Genomic DNA, 18,919 nt, shown 5'->3' with positions numbered 1-18,919 from the left:
TGTCTGAATGCTTGCTAAATAACATCCTTCCAAGCTATTAAACTGTCAGTTTTCTTTGCCTTTGTTGCAAGGGATGTCCAATCAAAATGGAGACTGGTCTTTATCCTGCTCAGAAGCTTTCAATGTCCCACCAATTAAAGAACAAATCCACGTTTCTTACTGCTGCATAGAAAGCCTTCTTTTCATCCTGGTCTCCGCCAATTTCTGTAGTTAAACTTTCTACTCAGAATCTCCAAAAGTCAATTACTCCCTAAACACAGATGTTCCCATGGGTGGTGGTGATGGGTAAGTGGAGGTGAACAGGTCAGTCAAGTGAGTTTGAATATTTGTGTTCCCTCCAAAATTCATGTTGAAACTTATTCCGCCATGCATGATCTTAGGAGGTAGAGCCTTGAAGAGGTGATTAGACAATGAGGGTGGAGTCCTTATGGCTGAGATTAGCACCCTCATAAAAGGACTTAAGGGCAGTGAGTTCAGTCCTTTCCCCCTTTCTGTCCTCTACACTATGTGAGGACACAGTGTTTGTCTCTCCAGATGAAGCAGAAATCAAGGCACCATCTTGAAAGCAGAAGTGACCTGTCTTTGCCAGACACCAAGTGTCAGCACCTTGATCTTGCACGTTCCAGCCTCTGGAAGCATGAGAAATAAATTTCTGTTCTTTATAAATCACCCTATATATTCACCCCAGTATGGATATATGACAGTTATTAAAACTATGATAAAGATATATTTGAGGAGCAACACCAAAACAAGATAGAGTTTTTGTGACAATTATCAAGAGAAGGCCTGAATGTTTATATGCTAGCTCCCTCAAACAATGACAAAGGAGGCCTCCTCTACGATTTCTTCCTAATATAAGACTGAACTTCCTCAGTGGTCATGTACACATTTCTAGGCCTCACACATTTCTGTCAACAGTTGCTTTCAACCTCTTCCTACCCATATATATATATATATATATTTGACTCAACTAGTGTCTGTACATTTTTTTCAAGTAGACGATCATGTATTATCTTATCCTGAAATATTGTCTGCTTGCACAGGTTGGGCTAAGGGCCCTTACTCTGCTTCCATTGCACTTATCTATCATTCTATGACATATTATATTGAGATTTTCTTTCACATGTCTATTCTATAAACTATAGAGCATTGTGGTCAGGGACTTTGCTTTCTTCATCTTTGAAGCCCCAGTACTTGAAAAGTGATTGCCATCAGTTAGACATTTAATAAATTCTTATTGGCTCAAAGAACAGAATACTCTGTTTTTGCTCTTTAATTGTAAGTTCATGCTAGAGAACAGACTGGCTTCTAGTTGGAATAAGAAATAGGTGGTAAGCCCTACTAAGATAAGCCATTTTTGGAAATAACTGATGACAAGTAAATGAATACTTAACACTGAGTAGCCTAGGCTATACTAACATAGTATATTGGACTAACCCTCCCTAAGTACATATTTTCCTGCAGATATTTTTCCTATTTTCAAACAGACTCAAGTCAAACAATGGTTCTGTGTTGTTCCCTGTGGATGAATTATCTGGTAAAACATACCACTAACTCAACAAGTGCAGCAGAACCTGGAGTCAAATGGTACTAGCAAATGAGTGAGCAAATTTTGCTTCTGGATGGAACATTATAAAAACATCTCCCCACTCAAAGGGCACATTTGCTTAAGAGAGAGGGTGAGAGAGACCACCAATAGAGGGTGGTCATACTGCAATCCTTTTCTCCCCGTTTCTCCTTCCCGTCAGGATCCTGAGCATGCATGTACATACACTCGCATGATTTTCAAGCCCCCAGGTCTGTGGTTCACATCACAGATAACCATGTGGGATCCAGCTTTCCATGCACAGTGCTTAACCACTGCACTATGGAACTGGCCCTAAAGGGAATGTTTTTGCTTGAAATGTTTTATTACTTCAAGACAATTTTTATTATCTTAATACTTCAAAATTTCAGTCCATCCATGAAATAAATCAAGCAAAACCAGAAGGCGCATGAATTCATTCATGTACTCTGTTGCTCACTTAGCAATTCTTTGCTGATTTCTAATTCTGTGTTATTCTGCGGAACAATGGGTATCCAGTGTGAATCAAACAAATGTGGTGAGGGACATGTGTACACAAAATAGAAAATGCATAAAGATGAATAAAAAGATAATTTAATAAGTAGCATAATTTATCCCTATGTGTAAACCTCCTCTTACTTCCTATGGAGTAAGTTTTCACCGAAATATTCAAGTTCTGAACCTCCTTCTATCCATTGCACTCTCAGATAAAAATTCCATCTTTGAAAAAGTAGAGGCTACTGTGCATGAACACTCAAATCCCTTTTCTAGTCTCAAGATTGTATCCATGTTTCACTCTCTGTATTCTTATCCAATTGTTTCAAGAGAAAAAGTGGGGCAGCAGGTGGCACAGAGGTTCAGGTGGCTGGATCCCACATGGCCAACTCCTTGGTTTGAGTCCCAGACCTAGTGGCTTGAAAAACAGGCCAGGCATGTGTACGTGTGCACACCCAAAATCTTGAGAGGAAAATGGAGGGGAAGGATTTGCAGCATGGCCACCCTCCCACCCCCAGAGGGGATATTTCTCTCTCTCTCTCTCTCTGTGATGAGAGCATGTGCCCTATAACAAACTTAAAAATTAAAAAAAGGAATTATCTCAGCCACTCTCCAAGAATCACCTTAACTATGTTCTAAATTCCAACCTCTCAAGATCTCATGAGGGGTTTTTGACTCCATCGCTAGGCTCTATTACTTGCTTGATAACTCCCATAGTAAAAAAGAACATGCTTTAGAGCTTTTACTCTCTCAAGATATGGTTTGCCATGTTGCTTTCATTCACTGATGCCTTTCACAAAGAGTTTTTTAAAAATTAAAAAGAAGGAAAATAAAGGAAAATGATTTGTCAAATGCACTTGTTTATCATTGACTTATACCTTAATTCTCTTCAGCAAAGCTTTCACCCATAGCATTTGATGGAAACTCCTCTCATCTGAAGCCAGTGTTTATCATTAGCACTAAATCATTGCTACTCTCCCTTGTCCTGGCACCACTGCCTTGATGTCCACTGGGGCTATGATTTTCCCCAGTTTCAGTCCAACTGCTTTCACTTGGTTGGCCTTCTCGTTATCTCCATGTGTGGGCATGTAGCCTATACAGAAGCAAATCAACATAGGTCACGATGATGAAGTCTGGGGTCATCACAGACCCTCATTACCACCAATCAGAACTAAGTCTGGGAGTGAGGTTAGGGGTATTACAAAAAGGAAGGCTTTTCCCCTTCTTATGAACGTGGTTCCAAATGGATAGAGGCTGAGACTACTGCTGCCATCTTGTTACAGTGAGGTAGAAAGACTTTCAGAAACTATAGCCAAAACATGAAGCAGACCAAGAGATGAAAAAAGAGAAAGTATATCTGATTTCATTAATTGAGCTTCTACATCCAATCATACCTAGTGATAGAACTAACTTAGAGCTGAGTCAATTCATTCTCTTTGTGACAACCAGTTAAGGCTCTGTAGCTTTTGTACAAAAAGGGAAATAATTTATACACCGCCAACAGATTCAGTGGCTAGTGTTTGTCATAACTAATTATTCTCTTTCTCAAATGTGTCCTCTTCCTCCGTCTGTATCTATCTTATTTTCTGATCCTTTCTTTAACCCTCTCTAGCTCCTCTTTATGTCTAGCCCAAAACTGTAGAATTTTATGGTTAGACTGGAGAAGGGATAAAGAAACTAATATGTATTGAGAATCTCAGAGGAGCTACATTATATATATATATATACATATATATATATATATATATATATAAATGCCTGTTCAAAGAATAAACACACTTTCTGGAATTATGTTTAGCATACTATACTACAGATGAAAAAGCTGTAAAAGAAATGTCATATGAAGGGGAGATAGTTGGATATTTGAATTGCATGTTATCATTTCCATTATGAATGTAAAGAATTGAATATTAATGAGTGCTAGATGAAGGTTTTCAGAGCGATAAGGCCTCTGATTCTACTTAGGAAAAAAAAAGTTGGAGAACTGTTTTATTGCATTTTTATACTAGCACACTTTCTGGAAAGCAATTAAATTGCTGTGCCACCCCAGTTTTTAGAAAGCAAAAGGTTAGAAAACACAATATAACTGAACATAATTTTTAAGAAGAACTGAAAGTCATTGGACTGAGATATTTGAAATCACATCAAAAAGCAGAATTTATGGCCCTATGAGTTATGGAAAAGGAAATTGAATTGTGTTTTATTTTAAAAACACAACCACTAAAAAGGTATTTCCATAGTAACAAGGTCAATACCAGTCGCCATTATAGACCTTCCTCTTTTCTGATAGTGGGTTTAAAGATCTTTTTCAAATAACACTTTAAAAGCCCTGCGAAAAAACTACAGCTTTTCTGATCATTCATCTGAACCAAAAATGAAGAAAATCACACACGGAGTATTGAGTTTCTCATGTTTTATGGATTATAAGCATTTGTGGCTGTCATATTTTCAGAAAGAAGCCTGCCTGACGAGCTACCATGCCAACCCTGAACATGAGGTTTGATTAGCCTGACTGTAAATTGGGGCAAACAGAAGTTGTTTGTAGTAGTATTCAAACAGAAATAAAAGGTGGCACAGTATTAAAAAAAAACCATATTTCTTTAACATCTAAATATTGAAAGAGTTAAGAAAATAATCCTTGTTATTAGAAAAATTTCAAAGGCTTAGATGAACTATATCATGGCTGAGGAAGATCAGATGGATAAAGGCCACATTTTCTTTACAGAAGAAACAAATAGCTCTTTGACCATAGACTCAGTTCATTTAGCCCCACCAGGAAGTAGATTCCTCTTCCTCTTTTCTCTGTACCAAGATACACTGCCTAGACATGCTATGCACTCCTACAGCTTTCTCTTTGTCGCCAAACTGTGAGCCCCTTGGAGCAGAGCTATTTTATTTCTCTTTGTATTCATATGGTATCTTACACGCCATTTTTGTACATAAACCCCCCCCCAAAAGATGTAAGTAAAGAATGAATCATGAAAACAGTAACTAAAATAACAAAACCCTTTGATGTAATTTTAGAAACAATGTGTCAGTTTAAAATGTATACTCCTGGGACTAGCGGTTAGCATAATGGCTATGTCGCTGGACTCCCATGTGGTCGACCACAGCTTGAGTCCCGAACCCAGTGACTTAAACTCACGCAAGGCGCGTGTGCGTGCGTGCCTAAGATCTCGAGAGGAGAATGGAGGAGAAGGTATTGGGGCATGGCCATCTCCCCTGGGGGGTGATTTCTCACTTTCTGTCTCTCTGTCTCTCTCTGTCTGGCGAGTGCACGTGCCCTATAGCAAAAATCTCTCAAAAAAAAATGTATACTCCTGATTTCAATATCTTTAAATCAAAGGGTTCTAGATTCTTGTTCACACAATCATGAATTATGAAGTGAATCTGTTTTCTTGGCCCTTGATCAACTCCATCAGAATCTCTGCAGGTGGGCCCTGGCATCGGCATTTTTAAAAGCTATTCAAGTGATTATCATGTGAAGTCAAGAGTTGAAAATCATTGCTTTTTTTCTTTTTTTTTGGAGAGATTTTTGCTATAGGGCACGTGCGCTCTCCAGACAGACAGAGAAAGACAGAGAGACAGAAAGCAAGAAATCACCCTCCAGGGGGGATGGTCATGCCGCAATCCCTTCTCCTCCATTCTGCTCTCAGGATCTTGGGCACATACGCACACGCGCCCGGCATGAGTTTTAAGCCACCGGGTCCAGGACAGAAACCGTGGTGGACCACGAGGGAGTCCAGTGACATAGCCATTACACTAACTGCTGGTTCCCATGAATTGAAAATCATTGCTTATCCTGGTCTCTTGGAACACAACTGAATTTAATGTATTGACCTACTTTGGTACTTTTTCCCCCCTTAATATTGCCTCAAAGTACCATATTTGCCAAATCCCTTATGCCTTTAATTATAACCAAATGGTTTGTTTTCTAAAATCATTTTTCATAGTGAAAGTTTCAATAAAAATAGTTTGCTCTTACACAATTAAAAATTTTAGCCCAAATTATTGTTTATTGTATTGTATTCTGCTCAATTATATATACTAGCTTTTTTTTTTTTTTTTAGAGAGGTTTTCGCTAGAGGGCGTGTGCGCTCGCCAGGCAGACAGAGACGTAGAGATAGAAAGCAAGAAATCACTCCCGAGGGGGAATGGCCACGCTGCAATCCCTTCTCCTCCATTCTCCTCTCGGGATCTTGGGCATGCACACACATGCGCCCGGCATGAGTTTTAAGTCACCGGGTCTGGGATGTGAACCGAGGTTGACTACGTGGGAGTCCAGCGACATAGCCATTATGCTAACTGCTCGTTCCCAATTACATATACTAGCTTTTTGTTCTTATGAATTAGGCTTTTGAGGATCTGCAGTTAGTGTAAAGGCTATGTCGCTGGACTCCAATGTAGTTGATGCGGTTTGAGTCCCAGACCGGGTGGCTTAAACTCATGCTTAGGAGCGTGTATGTGCGTGCCCAAGATCTCAAGAGGACAATGGAGGAGAAGGGATTGCAGCATGGCCATCTGTCCGGGGGGCGATTTCTCGCTTTCTGTCTCTGTCTCTCTCTGTTTTTCTGGTGAGTGCACACGCCCTATAGCAAAAAAAAAACTAAAACTAAAACAAAACCAAACCTCTTACCCCCCCCCCAAAAAAAAACAATTAGGCTTTTGGCTTTTGAAAACCAGAGCTGAATACAGTATCGACAACAGATACTAAACAAATATAAGTAGAATTGAGTATATGCTTATGTGCTTTTATCGGTCCCTTTCCTGGGTCTATAATGCTTTTACTGTCTTTCTCTATGGGAAAACTCCAACTAATTTTTCAAAACATTTAGGTTATTATTTTTTTTTTTTCTGGACAGACTAGTAAGCACCTCTTTGGCACTACCTCTGTCCACTTTCATGTCCCACTTTTTCCTTATCACATGGTACTGTCATTTTGTTTTCTTTTTTGTTTTTAAAATAAGTCACTTCCCCATAGCTGTTTGTGAACAGCATACAGGAGGTACTGATTTGACCCCTTTGCTTCTTTTTTTCTCTCAGGACAAATGCAATAGCTGGAAATAATGGGCACTCAGCGAGTGTTCATAATGAAAGAATAGATGGCCACACCGAAGTAAACCAGGTGCATTGTAAACCCGTAAAGCTGTGTACTGAATTGTGCTTCCTCCAAATTCATATATTGAAACCTGAATTCTCAGGGCCAGTAGGTGGCAAGGTGGATAAGATGCTGGACTTCCACGTGGCTGACTGCAGTTCGAGTTCCACACCTGGTGGCGCGAAAATCATGCCGGGCATGAGCACATGTGTGCCCAAATAAAGATGGGATTGCAGTGTGGCCATCCCTCCTGGGGGTGGTTTCTCGCTTTCCCTTTTTCTATCTCTTTCCCGAGAGCCCACTCATGCCATGGCAACACTTCTCCCCACCCTCAAAAAGGATCCTGAATCTCAATATAGTAATATTTGGAGATGAGCACTTTGGAAGATAATTGAAGTTAGATGAGGACATGAGGGTGGGGCCTTCATGATGGGATTAGTGCCTTTGTAAGGAAAGACGTTGGAGATCTTGCTGTCTCTGCCACAAAGGACGCAGCAGGAAGGCTGCCTTCGGTAAATCAGGAAGACGGCCCTCCCAGAACCAACCATGCTGCTGTCCTGATCTCTACTACCAGGCTCCGGAACCATGAGCAAATACATTTCTGTTCTTTAAGTGGTTTATGGTATTTTGTTATGGCAGCATGAGCTGACTCACACAACTATGAATCAGGACTAAGTTATTTGACGAAGAAAAAAATAATATAAACATGACAGATATTGATGTCTTTTTTGTTTAAATCCTTTAAAAATAGGTGCATGCTTTAAAAAAAAAACACTACATCAAATGCAGTTAGACTAGTTTTTTCTAAATGAATTTGAGGCATAACTTTTAGTAGTTGCCTAGTCAATTAGGAAGCCTGATACAAGCATATTCAGCTAAAAATGAAGTAATTTTGTAGAGCAACAATGAATCAACTGGAAAACATTATTTACTTGAGGACTGCATTATCAATTAGTGCTATTCACCAGGTTTTCTTTGGGCTTTTATTCATAGATAACATTCATTGAAGACTCAGTAGTCCTTGCATTGTGTTAGACAGTATGACTTAAATTAATTTTACCTTGTCTTATTTAGTACAGAGAAAATATTTCAGGTGTCATAGGTACTCCCTAATGTATTATTTATTTATTTAAAAAAATTTTTTTGAGAAGTTCTTGCTATAGGGTGCGTGTGCTCACCAGAAAAACAGAGAGAGACAGAGAGACAGAAAGTGAGAAATCTCCCCTCCCAGAGGGGATGGCCATGCTGCAATCCCTTCTCCTCCATGCTCCTCTCGAGATCTTAGACACGCACGCACATGCGCCTGGCCTGAGTTTAAGCCACCCGGTCTGGGACTCGAACCGTGGTCGACTACATGGGAGTCCAGCGACATAGTCATTACACTAACTGCTGCTCCCTATTATTTACTTATTTAACAAGTATTTGTTGTGTATTGCGAAAATCTAATTCTGTGTATAAAGTTGATTTAAACTGATTTCATTCCAACATTTACTTGGTACTATGCTAGCTACCTGGTCCTTATCTATTGAATCTATTTTTAAATAAGAATTAGTTAATTTATTGTTATTATTATTTTTAAAATTTCTATAGGGCATATGTGCTTACCAGAGAGAGCCAAAGAGAGAGAGAAAGACAGAGAATGTGAGAAAGCAAGCTGGACTCAAACCACAGTCCAGTTCCTTTAATCACCATGCCACTTGCTGGTCCCCTGAATCTATTATATAAACAAAGCATTAAAATTGTGCTGTTTGGGCCAGCCCATGGCCTGGTCAGCCCAGGTGAGCTGAATTGCACAGGGTCAACTGTGCAGTTGAGCCCTAGACCTAGAGGCTTGAAAAATATGCCAGGTGTGTGTGCTTGGATGCCCAGAATCCCAAAGAAGAAAGAAATAGAGAAGGGATCTTAGGGTGACTATTCCCCATGAGGTTGCTTTCTCCCTCTCCCTCTCCCTCTCCCTCTCTCTCTCTCTCTCTCTCTCTCTCTGTTTCTCTAGTGAGCACATTCACCCCTAGCAAATTAAGAAAAAAAAATAGTGTAGTTGTGATTAGTAGATCGTAATTTCATGGATGAGTAACATTTTTAAAATTGGGGGAAACAATAGCAATTTGTCAACATTTTACTTGGCCAAACAATAGCATTAAAAATAAATAAATATCAGTATCTGGTATCACCATTAGTTCATAAAAAAACAGAGCCTTTTAACACAAATAATTAAAGATTACAATCTAAAAAAGAATACAAGGTGGTTTCAAAGAGATTACATTTAGTTTAATGGAGAAAAACACTATGTACTTTGTCCTCTTTCAGTCTAGACTGGCAAAAGTTTAAGAACAAATCAATTTCTGGAATAGATATCTCAGCTTTGTTCCTGTTTTCCACTATTTAAAATTGTTTCTTTATTCAAAATTTTAGGACTGGTTATTAAAATAGCAAGAAAACTTGATTTAATCACATTCAACCTGCAGGTCTGAATGAAAAACACATGTTTACTTACCTGTAATTCTTTTCTCTCATTTTGTCAAACACTCAAGATAAATGATGTTTCCAATACCAATACCACAAGCACTTTATATTTCTTCATTTTTAATTTGTTGTGGACATAAGCACATGAAGACTATCTACTGAAGGCTAACAAAGGTAACGAATACACTTACATTTGTGGACCCATTGAAACTACCCTTGCCATTACAATTCCAAGAATCAGAGTTGTTAAAATGGTAGAAATAAGCGATATCTGTAAAGAAAATGTAAAGATATTGTCAGTGAAGATAGAGATTATTTTATTGAAAAGACCAGGTCTTTCTCTTTTTTCACTTGGGTAGACTTATTTAGCAGCCTGTTCTTACAGACTGGTATTGATAATAGCAGGCATCTAACTTCTTATCAGATTAGTCTCCTCACCCTCCAACCAGGCTATGGTTTTAATCTTGCAACATGGCTTCATCTGCTTTAGCGGCTTTGTGCATTGGCTATGAGACTGGTGATTTAGGTTAATGAAGAGAAAAGTGAAATTGTTTTCTTTTCCCTTCAGGCCCTAACTTACTGTGGACTTGTGCTTTTTCTCCCATCAATAATTGCTTTTTTTGCTTCAGTCATTATTCTACCCTCTTCCTTCCAACACAACACACATGCCACTCCCACTGCCACAACACTGTTTGGAGGGGCGCTCTGCTTTTTTTCCCCTTCTCTGCAATCTGTTTTGCCTTTGTGTTTTTGATCACTGTTGTACTCAGTTTCATTATACTCTCCTTCCTCCTCTCTCTTCCGCCACTTTCAATTGGTTAAACGGTACTGTGTATGTACTCTGTGAATTAATTATGTTAGATCTGTGCCTCTGTTCTTAGATTTTTTAAATTAATAAACACATTTTAGATTGTCCTTTGATAAGAAAAATAATAAAAAAAATCATTCTTATCGCATGTGAGTATCATTAACCTTGTTTTTGAAGTTGTTAATTTTTAACCAGAAAGATATTTCTATTATGAGTCCTCTGATCTTCTGAGGAATCAGGAGATTATGTGACATGCTCGAGGCTACAGAAACAGAAAGTGAGAGAGAGGGAACGCAAATACAAGCAGTCTGACTCCAGATCAGAGCTCTAACTACTCTTTTTTACAACTCGTGAGATTTATTTAGGTATTTGAACATAACATTTTTTATTTTTTAATTTTCTACAAGTGTGCATTCACTAGAGAGAAACAAAATGAGAAAGAGAGAGAGAAGGAGAGAAATTGACCCCTGAGGGAATGGCCATGCCAAAATCCTTTCTCCTCTATTCTTCTGAGTGTTTCTTTGGCTTGCATGCCCATGCACCTAGCATATTTTTCAAGCCACTGTGCCTGGGATTTGAACCTCGCAGTCAGCCATGTGGGATTAAGTCACCTTAACCACTATGCCTCCTGGCTGACTCTCAACATTATACTTTTAAGGAACATTCAGGAAAAAAATGGTCATTAATAATAGGATAAAATATTAGTAGCTTTCTTTTCATGAATACCTTGGTTTCTGCTTTCAGAAGATCGTATCTGTATATGCAAGTGTGGTGAGTTTCAAGTCACAGGGTCTGGGACTCAAACCATGGTCAACTATGTGTGAGTCCAGCCATGTAAACACTATGCTATCTGCTGGTCCCAATATTTGTGTCTACACTGAACATGTTGAAATGGGAAATATTCCAATCATTCAAGAAAACTTACAAAAATAGCCCTTTGACACACTCTTGTGTATTTCTGGATGATTTTAGGGAAGAAAGGTTAGGTATTACTTCTACTTTCAGTTGTCCCTGGAAGGAGGGATTTCAGTACTGGATAAACTATATCAGACATCACAGTGCAAAGTACGATTTAGTTGTCAACTGTTGGTTTTGGAAATAGAATATAAAAATATAGGAAGAACTTAAAAAATATGTCATCAAGATGCTTGATATCATGTAGACATAGCATCAACAATATTTTGAGTAAAATACAAACATTCCTTGAGACTAAAAAATAAAATACAGCCAGCTGAATGCTAATCTATGCAAATGAGTTTATGTAGTGGATTGAATAATTATTTGGTTGGTTTCATTAGAAAGAGTTCAGAATACCTCTGTAGCAATAAGAATCATTAATAATGGCCAAATTTTCAATAATTGATCAATCAACACATTACGTTTAAACTCACTGAATGAAAACTAAGCAAAAGAAACACTGTAATTTGTAAATAAAAATATTGTAAGCAACCAAGTGATTCACCGTTAGCTCTTCACTTACTTTTAAATTGTTTAAAAATTGTTACAAGATAAAACACTTCCAATAAACTAGACTTGCTTTAGGTATAGCTCTTCCTATTTTCTAAATTTAAAGTGTGCTGACATTCATTGGATTATCTATTTTAAATAAGAAAAAGGTGCAGCTAGGGTAATGCAAATGGGAAGGCACTTTTGAGAGGCTCTGAGGCTGAACAGAAGGCCTGGGTTTGGTTCTGGCCCACTTGAAACATTGGGTGCAGTGGTATGCACTTGTGGTCCCTGCCCAACAGGAGGCCGGGGCAGGAAAATTGCTACCTGCCACGACTCCGTCGAAAATATCCACCCTACTCTGTCAAAAATATCCGTCCTTTATTTTCAGAAGAAATAAAGGAGGGAGGCCTGGTGTTCAAGGGAGCTTGATCCTGTATGCCAACTATACACCTGAAGACCTAGACCAGCAGCTTGGGGAGTATGCGGGCTGTGTGCAGGTTCGTACCCAAAATCCCAAAGGGAGGGAGAGATGAAGCAGAGGGGATTTCAGTGTGACCATGATCTGGGGACGGTAGTCTCTCACCTTCTCTCTCTCTCTCTCTCCCTGCCCCGTTTTCTTTGGGCTTTTATTCATAGATAACATTCATTGAAGACTCAGTAGTCCTTGCATTGTGTTAGACAGTATGACTTAAATTAATTTTACCTTGTCTTATTTAGTACAGAGAAAATATTTCAGGTGTCATAGGTACTCCCTAATGTATTATTTATTTATTTAAAAAAATTTTTTTGAGAAGTTCTTGCTATAGGGTGCGTGTGCTCACCAGAAAAACAGAGAGAGACAGAGAGACAGAAAGTGAGAAATCTCCCCTCCCAGAGGGGATGGCCATGCTGCAATCCCTTCTCCTCCATGCTCCTCTCGAGATCTTAGACACGCACGCACATGCGCCTGGCCTGAGTTTAAGCCACCCGGTCTGGGACTCGAACCGTGGTCGACTACATGGGAGTCCAGCGACATAGTCATTACACTAACTGCTGCTCCCTATTATTTACTTATTTAACAAGTATTTGTTGTGTATTGCGAAAATCTAATTCTGTGTATAAAGTTGATTTAAACTGATTTCATTCCAACATTTACTTGGTACTATGCTAGCTACCTGGTCCTTATCTATTGAATCTATTTTTAAATAAGAATTAGTTAATTTATTGTTATTATTATTTTTAAAATTTCTATAGGGCATATGTGCTTACCAGAGAGAGCCAAAGAGAGAGAGAAAGACAGAGAATGTGAGAAAGCAAGCTGGACTCAAACCACAGTCCAGTTCCTTTAATCACCATGCCACTTGCTGGTCCCCTGAATCTATTATATAAACAAAGCATTAAAATTGTGCTGTTTGGGCCAGCCCATGGCCTGGTCAGCCCAGGTGAGCTGAATTGCACAGGGTCAACTGTGCAGTTGAGCCCTAGACCTAGAGGCTTGAAAAATATGCCAGGTGTGTGTGCTTGGATGCCCAGAATCCCAAAGAAGAAAGAAATAGAGAAGGGATCTTAGGGTGACTATTCCCCATGAGGTTGCTTTCTCCCTCTCCCTCTCCCTCTCCCTCTCTCTCTCTCTCTCTCTCTCTCTCTCTCTGTTTCTCTAGTGAGCACATTCACCCCTAGCAAATTAAGAAAAAAAAATAGTGTAGTTGTGATTAGTAGATCGTAATTTCATGGATGAGTAACATTTTTAAAATTGGGGGAAACAATAGCAATTTGTCAACATTTTACTTGGCCAAACAATAGCATTAAAAATAAATAAATATCAGTATCTGGTATCACCATTAGTTCATAAAAAAACAGAGCCTTTTAACACAAATAATTAAAGATTACAATCTAAAAAAGAATACAAGGTGGTTTCAAAGAGATTACATTTAGTTTAATGGAGAAAAACACTATGTACTTTGTCCTCTTTCAGTCTAGACTGGCAAAAGTTTAAGAACAAATCAATTTCTGGAATAGATATCTCAGCTTTGTTCCTGTTTTCCACTATTTAAAATTGTTTCTTTATTCAAAATTTTAGGACTGGTTATTAAAATAGCAAGAAAACTTGATTTAATCACATTCAACCTGCAGGTCTGAATGAAAAACACATGTTTACTTACCTGTAATTCTTTTCTCTCATTTTGTCAAACACTCAAGATAAATGATGTTTCCAATACCAATACCACAAGCACTTTATATTTCTTCATTTTTAATTTGTTGTGGACATAAGCACATGAAGACTATCTACTGAAGGCTAACAAAGGTAACGAATACACTTACATTTGTGGACCCATTGAAACTACCCTTGCCATTACAATTCCAAGAATCAGAGTTGTTAAAATGGTAGAAATAAGCGATATCTGTAAAGAAAATGTAAAGATATTGTCAGTGAAGATAGAGATTATTTTATTGAAAAGACCAGGTCTTTCTCTTTTTTCACTTGGGTAGACTTATTTAGCAGCCTGTTCTTACAGACTGGTATTGATAATAGCAGGCATCTAACTTCTTATCAGATTAGTCTCCTCACCCTCCAACCAGGCTATGGTTTTAATCTTGCAACATGGCTTCATCTGCTTTAGCGGCTTTGTGCATTGGCTATGAGACTGGTGATTTAGGTTAATGAAGAGAAAAGTGAAATTGTTTTCTTTTCCCTTCAGGCCCTAACTTACTGTGGACTTGTGCTTTTTCTCCCATCAATAATTGCTTTTTTTGCTTCAGTCATTATTCTACCCTCTTCCTTCCAACACAACACACATGCCACTCCCACTGCCACAACACTGTTTGGAGGGGCGCTCTGCTTTTTTTCCCCTTCTCTGCAATCTGTTTTGCCTTTGTGTTTTTGATCACTGTTGTACTCAGTTTCATTATACTCTCCTTCCTCCTCTCTCTTCCGCCACTTTCAATTGGTTAAACGGTACTGTGTATGTACTCTGTGAATTAATTATGTTAGATCTGTGCCTCTGTTCTTAGATTTTTTAAATTAATAAACACATTTTAGATTGTCCTTTGATAAGAAAAATAATAAAAAAAATCATTCTTATCGCATGTGAGTATCATTAACCTTGTTTTTGAAGTTGTTAATTTTTAACCAGAAAGATATTTCTATTATGAGTCCTCTGATCTTCTGAGGAATCAGGAGATTATGTGACATGCTCGAGGCTACAGAAACAGAAAGTGAGAGAGAGGGAACGCAAATACAAGCAGTCTGACTCCAGATCAGAGCTCTAACTACTCTTTTTTACAACTCGTGAGATTTATTTAGGTATTTGAACATAACATTTTTTATTTTTTAATTTTCTACAAGTGTGCATTCACTAGAGAGAAACAAAATGAGAAAGAGAGAGAGAAGGAGAGAAATTGACCCCTGAGGGAATGGCCATGCCAAAATCCTTTCTCCTCTATTCTTCTGAGTGTTTCTTTGGCTTGCATGCCCATGCACCTAGCATATTTTTCAAGCCACTGTGCCTGGGATTTGAACCTCGCAGTCAGCCATGTGGGATTAAGTCACCTTAACCACTATGCCTCCTGGCTGACTCTCAACATTATACTTTTAAGGAACATTCAGGAAAAAAATGGTCATTAATAATAGGATAAAATATTAGTAGCTTTCTTTTCATGAATACCTTGGTTTCTGCTTTCAGAAGATCGTATCTGTATATGCAAGTGTGGTGAGTTTCAAGTCACAGGGTCTGGGACTCAAACCATGGTCAACTATGTGTGAGTCCAGCCATGTAAACACTATGCTATCTGCTGGTCCCAATATTTGTGTCTACACTGAACATGTTGAAATGGGAAATATTCCAATCATTCAAGAAAACTTACAAAAATAGCCCTTTGACACACTCTTGTGTATTTCTGGATGATTTTAGGGAAGAAAGGTTAGGTATTACTTCTACTTTCAGTTGTCCATGCCAAAATCCTTTCTCCTCTATTCTTCTGAGTGTTTCTTTGGCTTGCATGCCCATGCACCTAGCATATTTTTCAAGCCACTGTGCCTGGGATTTGAACCTCGCAGTCAGCCATGTGGGATTAAGTCACCTTAACCACTATGCCTCCTGGCTGACTCTCAACATTATACTTTTAAGGAACATTCAGGAAAAAAATGGTCATTAATAATAGGATAAAATATTAGTAGCTTTCTTTTCATGAATACCTTGGTTTCTGCTTTCAGAAGATCGTATCTGTATATGCAAGTGTGGTGAGTTTCAAGTCACAGGGTCTGGGACTCAAACCATGGTCAACTATGTGTGAGTCCAGCCATGTAAACACTATGCTATCTGCTGGTCCCAATATTTGTGTCTACACTGAACATGTTGAAATGGGAAATATTCCAATCATTCAAGAAAACTTACAAAAATAGCCCTTTGACACACTCTTGTGTATTTCTGGATGATTTTAGGGAAGAAAGGTTAGGTATTACTTCTACTTTCAGTTGTCCCTGGAAGGAGGGATTTCAGTACTGGATAAACTATATCAGACATCACAGTGCAAAGTACGATTTAGTTGTCAACTGTTGGTTTTGGAAATAGAATATAAAAATATAGGAAGAACTTAAAAAATATGTCATCAAGATGCTTGATATCATGTAGACATAGCATCAACAATATTTTGAGTAAAATACAAACATTCCTTGAGACTAAAAAATAAAATACAGCCAGCTGAATGCTAATCTATGCAAATGAGTTTATGTAGTGGATTGAATAATTATTTGGTTGGTTTCATTAGAAAGAGTTCAGAATACCTCTGTAGCAATAAGAATCATTAATAATGGCCAAATTTTCAATAATTGATCAATCAACACATTACGTTTAAACTCACTGAATGAAAACTAAGCAAAAGAAACACTGTAATTTGTAAATAAAAATATTGTAAGCAACCAAGTGATTCACCGTTAGCTCTTCACTTACTTTTAAATTGTTTAAAAATTGTTACAAGATAAAACACTTCCAATAAACTAGACTTGCTTTAGGTATAGCTCTTCCTATTTTCTAAATTTAAAGTGTGCTGACATTCATTGGATTATCTATTTTAAATAAGAAAAAGGTGCAGCTAGGGTAATGCAAATGGGAAGGCACTTTTGAGAGGCTCTGAGGCTGAACAGAAGGCCTGGGTTTGGTTCTGGCCCACTTGAAACATTGGGTGCAGTGGTATGCACTTGTGGTCCCTGCCCAACAGGAGGCCGGGGCAGGAAAATTGCTACCTGCCACGACTCCGTCGAAAATATCCACCCTACTCTGTCAAAAATATCCGTCCTTTATTTTCAGAAGAAATAAAGGAGGGAGGCCTGGTGTTCAAGGGAGCTTGATCCTGTATGCCAACTATACACCTGAAGACCTAGACCAGCAGCTTGGGGAGTATGCGGGCTGTGTGCAGGTTCGTACCCAAAATCCCAAAGGGAGGGAGAGATGAAGCAGAGGGGATTTCAGTGTGACCATGATCTGGGGACGGTAGTCTCTCACCTTCTCTCTCTCTCTCTCTCCCTGCCACTCTCTGGCAAGCACACAGGCCCTCTGGAAAATTAAAAAGCAAAACAAAACAGGAAAACACATTTTGTTTATATTCATCAACTATTTATCCATCCGTTCTTAGAAATCACCTAATAAATTATATCACTTATTCTACATAATCATAAATAAACTAAACGAAACTAAAGGTAAATAATGTTATTAAAGATTTTGCAAAACAGATCACAGATTGACAAAATTAATTCAACAAAAAGGTCATTTATACTTCTATTTAAAAATGTAAAAATTACCTTTCCAAGCTTCGCTATATCTCGGTACAAGGATAAAGGCAGAGTAAAGGTGACCGTGGAAAGCACAATAATGAAATGTCGACCAATAAAAAAGCTTTCAGGATCAACTAAAACACAATAAACATTGTTAAGTGTGTGTGCAAATATGCAAGGAACACATCAGTGACACACTCAAATAGCTAAGCATTTTATTATTAAAAGTACAACATAACTGACCATGGTTTTATAATAATCTCCATAAAACCATGTAAACATAAAAATTAATCACAAAAATTTAAATATAAAATAACTTAAGGATAAGCAAGGACAAAAATAAAATAACTTAAGAATAAGGATAAAGTGACTTTAAATGATATTATAGTATTTTACGTTCGAATTAATTCAATAGCTTTATAATTAGTTTCCCTGCTTCTGTTTGTTTTGGTCTTGTTTAAGTATACTTCATTTATTTACTTATTTAAATTTATTGTATACATTTAATCACAATATATTACTTAGTTGTAAAGTGAATTTATCCAGCATGAATACCCCTCATGTCAGTTCAGTTAAAGATACTATACATATTATCATCGACAGACCACAGTCTATTTCTGTGTCCCATAAGAATCTAGCCTCTCTATTTTTCTTCTTAATTTTCTTTCCTCATACTCTATCGCCCCCCCCACCATCTTCCCACACTGTCTCCAGTATCCTTACCACTTTTGTTTAAATAACTTGTCTTCGTCTATTTCTTCCTCTATAAAAGAATAGCACAAACTAGATAATTTATAAAGAGAAATCATCGTTCTGTAAAGACAGCATACTTCTAGAATTAATCTAACAAGAGTTAAGAAACAGAAGAGAAAGAGTTCAGAGGTGTTGCACTCTGCCTCCAGTACATAAAGCCATGCTTGCTTTAGCTCCTCTATTCATTACCAATATCTGAACGACACTTGCAAATGAAATTATTGTAACCAACTCAGCTGTGGATAACATTAGTGACCTGTTATAAATTACTTATACTGAAATGCTGAGCCCTTTAAGTAGTGGTGCCTTAGAGAAACTCTATATAATTGAATATGTATATTAGAATTGTATGTTCTATACCATACTGTTTGTCTTGATTGTTTTTTCCTGCCTTTCTCACTAGAATGTCATTGCCAGACTTCTGGTGCATTAAATAAGATCTCTTCAAAGATAAAAATATTTTGAAAAGTTAAGATATGACTACTTTATAAAATAGCCCTCCTTAGAACATTATGTAAAATTTAAATGAACTGTGATTCC

The 18,919-nt window shown here is 37.9% G+C and overlaps 1 protein-coding gene across 2 annotated transcripts in view; it reads right to left on the bottom strand.

The window, feature by feature from the left end:
* SLC38A11 (solute carrier family 38 member 11) overlaps nucleotides 1-18,919 on the bottom strand; it is a 70,935-nt gene that overhangs the window by 32,601 nt on the left and 19,415 nt on the right. The window contains exons 6-7 of one of the 2 annotated variants that reach the window (XM_006160253.3): nucleotides 17,654-17,760; nucleotides 14,179-14,258 (exon numbers count right to left, since the gene is read on the bottom strand). In XM_006160253.3, coding sequence (XP_006160315.1) covers nucleotides 14,179-14,258; nucleotides 17,654-17,760 — 187 coding nt within the window. Of the gene's footprint in view, nucleotides 1-9,811; nucleotides 9,918-14,178; nucleotides 14,259-17,653; nucleotides 17,761-18,919 lie in introns of those variants that run through there. The other variant, XM_027776488.1, reaches the window with a different exon arrangement.

The sequence above is a fragment of the Tupaia chinensis genome, unplaced genomic scaffold, assembly GCF_000334495.1.
Source record: "Tupaia chinensis unplaced genomic scaffold, TupChi_1.0 Scaffold000674_1, whole genome shotgun sequence".
NCBI classification, from domain to species: Eukaryota; Metazoa; Chordata; class Mammalia; order Scandentia; family Tupaiidae; genus Tupaia; species Tupaia belangeri.
Note: the sequence above shows the minus strand (reverse complement) of the source record. Positions and strands in the feature narration are given on the sequence as shown.